The sequence below is a fragment of the Mustela nigripes genome, chromosome 3 (assembly GCF_022355385.1).
Source record: "Mustela nigripes isolate SB6536 chromosome 3, MUSNIG.SB6536, whole genome shotgun sequence".
Lineage (NCBI taxonomy): Eukaryota > Metazoa > Chordata > Mammalia > Carnivora > Mustelidae > Mustela > Mustela nigripes.
The window spans coordinates 196187787-196195223 of NC_081559.1; the positions used below are offsets into that span (position 1 = coordinate 196187787).

Consider the following 7437-nt stretch of genomic DNA (forward strand, 5'->3'; position numbering starts at 1 on the left):
AGTAGGGGCAGACTCCCCTTGGGTTAAGGCACGGGTCCTGCTCTGAGGTGCCGTAGGACTGGTTTGCAGGAAGGCCAGCCCGGGATGCCTGTCTCCCCCGGAGCCTCCGGTTCCCATTCTGTGAAATGAGTCCAAATGGCCCTGGGTGAGAAGGAAGGCCCGGGGCCCGGAATGTGCCCGACTCAGCCCGTCTCTCCTGAAAGCTGACTCCGCGCGCTGTCGGCGCCCAGGAAGGAGAAGTGGCCTCTGCCTCGTCTTTATTTATCCTCTGCAAGGGTGGGCGACAGAGGGCCCCTGGCAAAACTCGTAGCCCTTGGGGCCCGCGATTCACCTGAGGCTCGGGGAGCTCAAGGAAGCACGTGGGTAGAGGCGATCTCCAGTGGCGCTGGGCCCTTCAGGGAAGGAGGTGGCCGAGGACCGGGGCCCCCGGCGGCTGGCCCCCAGCCTGGTGCCCTGCATGGAGTTGCACAAGTCATAGAAGCAGCAGTAGACGGGGTGGGCGATTCCTATGCTGTCGGGGTCGGTGGCTATGCAGGAGTTGGCGCAGGAACGGGTCACCTTGGGGCTCTGGTTGAAGGGGTACTCTGCCGGGGGTGGACAGGCATCAGAGCCCGCTCCTCCGCTGCCTAGTGCCCTCTCCACCTGCCCCAAATTTCAGGCACCTGCTCCAGCCCTTTTCAACTCTGCCAGGGACACCCCGTGACCCCCCCCTCCCCAGGCTGGGCCATGCTGCTCCCTCCAGGCGTCTGTTGGGGCATGCCGTGCAGCCTTGGGGGGGCCTGGAGCCCCGAGGCTGATGCAGCCCTTGTGCACCCCAGAGCCAATCTGTGGGACCTCCACCGCTGTCCCCCAACCCTGAGGACCGTTTGGGGAAGGTGACCACTGTGGGCCGGACTCACCCGACTCCACCTGCACCAGCACCGTCTGGCAGGCCGTGGCCTCCGGCTTGCAGCGAGTGACGTTCTTACACAGCGAAATGGTTGTGGGCTGCTCGCATGTGAAGCATTTGAAGGCCTCACCTGGGCGGGGGAGGGGGCAGACCTCATCACCCGGCCTCGGGGGCCATCTGGGACGCAGGAGCAGAGGCCAAGTGCGGTCTAGCCCCTGGGCATACCCCTCGGATCCACCCCTGCTTGACTGAGACCCTTTGAGGCCCAGGGCTCCGGCCAGCGGACCGAACGCCGCATTCCTCCACTGAGCCTTGGTTTTCCTGCCTAGAAAATGGGGACTTGAAGTCTGACCCGAGCAAAGGCTCTTGGGCCCAGGAGGCTGATGTAGGGCCAGGGAGGTGAGCCTCGGGGGTGCCTGAAGGGCCTCCTGCCCGCTGAGGAGGTGGGCTGAGTGAGGCCAATGACGGGTCCCTCCCAGCCGTCCCGCTCACCGCCACGCACGCTGGACGCTGCGATAAGCAGCAGTGGGAGGGCAGCCCTGCACCAGGCCATCTGCCACGCTCGGAAGCCGGGACAGGCAGCACCAGGGCCGCCTCCGTGGACACTTATACCCTGCCCGCCCTGCAGGGCCTGCCAGGGTGGTGGCGGAAGAGACATGTGAGTCAGCCGGGCGGCACAGGGTAGGAGTGGGAGGGAGCGGGCGGGACGGTGGGCAGGCGGGCAGCGTCACGCCCAGGCCCTCAAGGAGGGGGACCCCCATGGCTGGAGCCTGTCTGGTGCCGGCCCGCGAGGACGCCTCCCAGGCACCAAACGGGGGCCTGGCTCCTTCACACCCAGATGTCCTCCTCCTGACACAGGAGCCCCCCAGAGCACAGGCCCAGGGGCGGGGAATCGGGCCAGGTGCAGAGGAGGGTGGGCGCCCGGTGGGGTGGGGGTGGTGTCACGGGGGCTGGGATGGGCCCCCCAGGGTTCTCTCGGGCTGACGGGTGTGGGCTCCAGGCAGACCCCACAGTCACTGCCAGCCCCTTCCCTACAAATGATCAAGCCTGAGCTTCCCGATTTTAGGCCCCAGACAACAGGGCTCTGCCCAACCCCTGCCTCTTGACCTAACGGCCTTCTCCGGCTGTTCACGGCCCGCCTCTCTCCGAGGCTTCCCCGCGCCCGCACCTATGTCTGTTCTCTGCCTCTTGGTGGGAGCCCTCCCGGGCCTCCCATCCTGGCCTCAACTCTTCCCCGTGCTGGAAGGTCCAGGCCAGGCGCCCCTCATCCAGGGGTCTTCCTGGTGTTCCAGACCCTCTCGTTTCTCTGTCCCCGGACAGCCTAATGGGGGGTGGACGGGTGAGTGGGTGAGGAGATGGGGGGCGGGGGGCGGGGGGGCGATGTTTGAGGACGTGGCTGGGTAGAAGGCGGAGGGTGTGGCTGGGCCCAGCGTGCAGGGGGAGGAAAGGAGGGGGCGGCGGTAGACGGAGACGAGCGGCTGGCCGGGCAGGTGGCTGAGGACAGATTGTGAGTGTGCTGCAGGCTGCGTGTGTGGACGGCGCCCGCTGTCGGGTGTGGAGTCGTCCCCCAGCCTCCCGGCGGGATGAGTGCGGGGAGGAGCGGAGACCGGCGCTCAGGAGATCCTGGTTTGGGTCCTGGTTTCAGTCTTGGCTTTGCTGCTGGCTGCACGTGTGGCCTTGAGGTGACTCCTTTGCCCTCTAGACCGTACTCCTGAGAGAGGATGAGACTAGGGACCCAGGGCGGTTTTGAGGGCAGGTGTGATCGGGCCTCGTGGACTGAGGGAACAAAGGGAGGCCCTGCTTGCAAAGGGAGAGACTGTGCTTGCTGCCAAGCCAACAGCCTCACATGGCAGGTGCGGGCGCGGACAGCAGCCGGGCGGCCCTTCCCCAGGGCCTGGTCCCGCGACTGCGCCCCGGATGTTGCAAGAGCAACTGGGGAGTGTCTAGTGTGGAGTCTGACAGATTGAGTGGGCCCTGGCCCCACCTGACCTCCTGTGGGACCAGTCTGCTCACGAACCCTCCTGACCCCCTTTCTTTCACCTGCGAACCAGGCAGAATGTCCTGTGCCTCCGAGGGCAGCTGGGAAGGCAAGGGGCGGACGGGAACCGGGAGCAGTGGTGGGGCGAGTGTGCCAGGAAGGCGGCTGGGGTGGGCAGGAAGGGGAGAGGCCCCGTGTGCTGTCAGGGGCTGCCTGGAAGGGCCCTGGCTCTGGCTTCGGAGGGGAGGAAGGCCAGGCAGGAGCAGCGACCAGGAGGGAGGGGGGGCACACAGTGTTCCCATGCTTCCCTGGAGGGCTGTGTGTGTGTGTGTGTGTGTGTGTGTGTGTGTGTGTGTGTGTACTGGGTCCCAAACCAGGCTCTAGAGCTCTAGTGACCCTGCCATTCTCTTCACTTTTGTGAGACACACAGGAACACCAGAAGAAAGGTGTGCTGCATTACTGGACGGGGCCTCTTCTGTGGTCAAGTCAGAGTTCAGAGCTACAACCCCAAACGAAGGCATCTTGCCAGCACTTGGCCGTGCCTGGCTTCCCAGTTTCCCTGCCATTCCCGGAGTCAGGGGTCTCTGGCAGGTGGTGGCCAGGCTGTGCGACCAGTCTGTGCTAGACACACAGTACAGGGCTCGCTGGGCTGCGGGGGTGTTCTGCCCCCCAGGATCTGGCTCAGGACCACAGAGCCCCTGAGATGGACAGGAGGCAGAGATGTCGGGTTCCTGGGGTCCCAGGGATAGCGGGCCTTCTGGCCATGGGTCTCCTCTCTCAGAGGCATGGGGTGTCCCTTGCCCCAGGAGAGACCTGCTTCAGGTCCTGACTGCTGCTCTCTACCATCCAAGGGAAGGAAACCCCAGAAGGGGGGCGAGGGCTGACTGTGAGGGCTCTGGACTCAGAGGCCAGTGGGGATGAGCCAGAAAGAGGGCTTCCCAGCCCCAACTCAGGCTGGACCCCAGTGCTGTGCCCCCTTCCCAGGGCCGGGCCAACTCACCCAGGGGTCCAGGAGGAGCTGCTGGAGCAGGAGGACAGGGAGGAGGCGCAGGTCCCAGGGTGACTGAAGGCTCTCTCCTCCCCTCCCCCTCTTGCCTCCCTCAGGTGGTCCTGGGGAGGGGGCAGCACTGGGTGGGAGAGCCGGGGCCTGTCTTCCTCAAGTCCATGGCCTGCACTGTGTGTTTCCAGGACCACGTGTGTACGCACATACATGTATATGCATGTGTGTGTGAGCATCGAGTCTCAACCCAGATGCAGAGCTGGGAGCCCTCCGGGCAAGAGGCCTCCGGGGTAGGTGACTCCTGGGAGGGTGATCTGGAGGATTTGGTGCTGGCCAAGGTGAAGATGGAGCTCTGCATTGGAGCTTGGGCTGCCCTAGGCCCCCAGGGAGTGGGGCTCGGTGAGCCTGGAGAGGGCAGGTGGTGGGTATGCCCAGCAGCAAGCCCCGCCAACCAACAGAAGGGGACCATGTCACCAGGGCCAGGTGAGCAAGCAGTAGGCGCTTCACGGGTCTATCCTGGATCCCGGGCCACTCTGAGCCCGCCTGATCTTCCTTCCACCTGACTTGGCCTGCCCTCCTCTTCCCAGTCCTTCAAAGCCTGGCCTTAATGGCCCCCTCCTCTGAGAAGCCACCTGTGATCCGACCCTGGCAGGTGCAGTGCTGCCCTTGCCTGTGGGGTCCCGCTTTCTGTCCCACCACAATCAGCCCCCCCCCACCCCACGGGGCCCAGAGAGCAGAGCCCTGCCTAGTTTCCTGCCCTACTGCCCATCCCTGCTTAGCACATCTTGGTAGTGCAGAGGAGACAGGTGGGGGCAGCCGTGTGGCTGAAGAGAGCCCCAGAGAGAACCCAGAGGCCAGGAGGGGCAGGAAAGGACCAGGAGAGGAGGGGCTGAGAAGGGGTGGAAGGGGGACACAGGGTCGGGTGGAGGGAGCTGGACTTGAGGCTCAAAGCCCTCCCGCCCTGGTGGGACAGGGCTGCCAAAAAGGAGATTCAGGAGGCCTGGTGCAGGAACAATGCTTCTTCCGGGACACTCAGGACTGGCTTGCACGGGGTGGGGGTAGGGGTGGGGACAGAGGTGGCGCGGGCTCTAGAGGCTGAGGCTGCCCAGCAGGAGGAGCGCCAGCGCCAAGGCCAGGCCGCAGCTGCAGGCCAGTGCAGGGGCCCCGTCTATGTTGCAGAGGTCCGTGTTGCAGCAGGACACGGGCCGGGTCTGGCCGATGCCGTCCACGTCTGAGGGCACACACTTGACGGCGCAGGACTTGGTCACCGTGGAGTCCCCCACGAAGGGGTACACTGTGGGCCATGTTGGGTGTCCGGTCAGCTCGCGAGCTTCAGGGCCCCCACGTCCAGCCCATGACCCCAGAGTGGCGTGACCCGCTCCCCGCTCCTCTTTCCTTCCGCCTCTGTGAGCCGAGTGCGGGCTCCCAGCTGGCTGCGGGAGGCCATCCCTTTCCAGGGAATCCCCGGGCAAGGGGAGGCTTCCTCTCCGTTTAAGGAAAGAAAGGAGGAGGGAGGGAGGCCTAACTGCTGGGAACCAAAATCCCTTTTGCAAACAAATGGCTAAGGTGGTGGAGGCGCACTGTGCAGGGCCGGCCGGGGTGAGGGTCCTGGAGGCGCTCTGACCCTGGGACCCCGGCCCCGCCACCGCAGCTCCCGCGGACCTATCGCCCCGCCCTCCAACTCCCGCGGACCCATCGCCCCGCCCCCCAGCTCCCGCGGACCCATCGCCCCGCCCCCCAGCTCCCGCGGACCCATCGCCCCGCCCCCCAGCTCCCGCGGACCCATCGCCCCGCCCCCCAGCTCCCGCGGACCTATCTCCAGGGAGTAGAGGGTGGTCTTGCACATGGTCTCGTTGGCATTGCAGGTGACGACGGTGACGCAGCTGGACACACCTGTAGGCTCATGACAGGTGTAGCATCGCAGGGCCTCCGCTGGGTAAGAAGGGACAAAGGACACATCAGGCTTGCCCTGCCCCTCCCTGAGCCCCCGTCCTGGAGGCCCAGGTTTGAGGGGGCCGCACGGTCCAGGCTGCTGGTGCCCAGCGGCCCAGATTCTGGGAGGTGTCAGGAGGTTTGAGCTGTGGTCCTTAGAGACAGAGCGTGCCCCTGATAGGCTCAGCCTGCAGGGCCAAGGGGTGGAGGGGACAGCTCTGGAAGCATCGAGGAGGGCTGCAGGGAGCCGGGCGTCCTTGCAGGGCGAGGGAGGGCCTCAGTGTGGCCGGACACCCCTCGGAATCCTGACCAGCAAAGAGCAGCACGCAATGAGTAACAGTGGGCACCGGGAACAGATAAGGAGGTGTGTGGGGTGCAGGGTGGGTCGGGCTGGGCCTGGGGCACCCACTGGTGCCAGATTAACAAAGGAGGGAAGAGCCACAGCTCGGGGACAGGGGCAGGTTGGGGTGCTGGCTGGCAGGGGCGGGGCCCCAGGGTGTGCTGCTCTGCCCCACCCACCGCTGGACCAGCACAGCCGAGGCCACAGGCTCCTCTACCCCCACTGCGTGTCACTGTGCCTCTGGTTGATCTGTTTCCCTTCTGGCTGGGGCCCCCACTGCCCAGCTCCTTTTCTGGCTGAATGTGGGGGCCCTGTGGGGGCTGGGGCATCTCCCCCAGGTGTTCTCTCAGACCGCCGTGTCAGCCCCAGTTCCCAGAGCCTTCCTGGTCTCCCCAAGACGCCCCTGAGCCCTGCCTTCACATGGCCCCAGAATTGGGGAATCTGGTTCTGCCCACGACCTCTCCAGCTACAGCCTCTCCGGGGCGCCCAGGGCCCCTAGTGACATGCAGCTCCCCAGCTGGCTCCCAGAGCCTCTGCAGCCTCCCCAGCCCTGGGGGGGGCAGCCCTTGGGGCTATGCCCTCCTCCCCCTCAGACACCTGCGCCCTTCCCTGCGGCTCATCCTGCTCCCCACCCCGCCTCTCCTAGGTCTCCCCGCCTTCCTCCACTCCCTGGGCCCCCTGCCCCGTGCCTCTCACCGAGCTCGTGGCCGCAGGTCACCAGCCCCAGCATCAGGAGCGCCAGCCGTGGCCCCCTCATGGTCTAGTCCTCACCCTGCTCTGCAGCACGCTCGCCTTCGGCCTGCCCGCAGGGACAGTGGACACCCAGTGCAGCCACCCGACCGGTCAGCCAAGCAGATTAGTGGGATTGGGTTTCTTGTGGGCGGCAGAGGTGCAGAGACCCGCCCCCCTCCACCCACTGGGGCCCCTCCCGCCTGCACTGGAAGCCCAATTGCTCTGTGGGGGCTCCTCCTGCCTCCCTGTCCTCTTCCTCTTTCCTCTACCTCCTCACAGCCTGGGGTCCCTTCCTGGCCCTGACGGCCCCTCTCTGTGATTCGGGGCCCCCACCTCCCTCTAGGACTGCCTTCCCCAGGCTCCACGCCGTCTCCTTCCTCCTCCACCCCTACCCGCACCCTGGTTTCTGCCTCTGCCAGGCACCCTTCCCACAGGGGTCCCCAGGCCTGCCTCCAGGGCAGAGTCTGAGTCTAGTAATTCTGGGTTTGAATGCTACCAAGGGGGCCTGCAACCCCACCCCCACCCCCACCCCAGCTCCCTTGAGGGAATCTCACGGGGCACGGAGA

At 66.0% G+C, this 7437-nt stretch overlaps 2 protein-coding genes across 2 annotated transcripts; both read right to left on the bottom strand.

Annotated features, from left to right (window-relative positions):
• Positions 1 to 244: 244 nt before the first annotated feature.
• On the bottom strand, positions 245 to 2132 carry SLURP1 (secreted LY6/PLAUR domain containing 1). Its single transcript, XM_059395266.1, has 3 exons — positions 1382 to 2132; positions 900 to 1019; positions 245 to 584 (listed from the first exon to the last, which is right to left on the bottom strand). The coding sequence occupies exons 1-3, from the start codon at positions 1545 to 1547 to the stop codon at positions 328 to 330; spliced, it is 543 nt and encodes a 180-aa protein (XP_059251249.1). The 5' UTR covers positions 1548 to 2132; the 3' UTR covers positions 245 to 327.
• A 2739-nt stretch (positions 2133 to 4871) lies between these two features.
• LYPD2 (LY6/PLAUR domain containing 2) lies at positions 4872 to 7201 on the bottom strand. Its single transcript, XM_059395267.1, has 3 exons — positions 6836 to 7201; positions 5680 to 5799; positions 4872 to 5161 (listed from the first exon to the last, which is right to left on the bottom strand). The coding sequence occupies exons 1-3, from the start codon at positions 6894 to 6896 to the stop codon at positions 4956 to 4958; spliced, it is 387 nt and encodes a 128-aa protein (XP_059251250.1). The 5' UTR covers positions 6897 to 7201; the 3' UTR covers positions 4872 to 4955.
• Between the last annotated feature and the right edge of the window lie 236 nt (positions 7202 to 7437).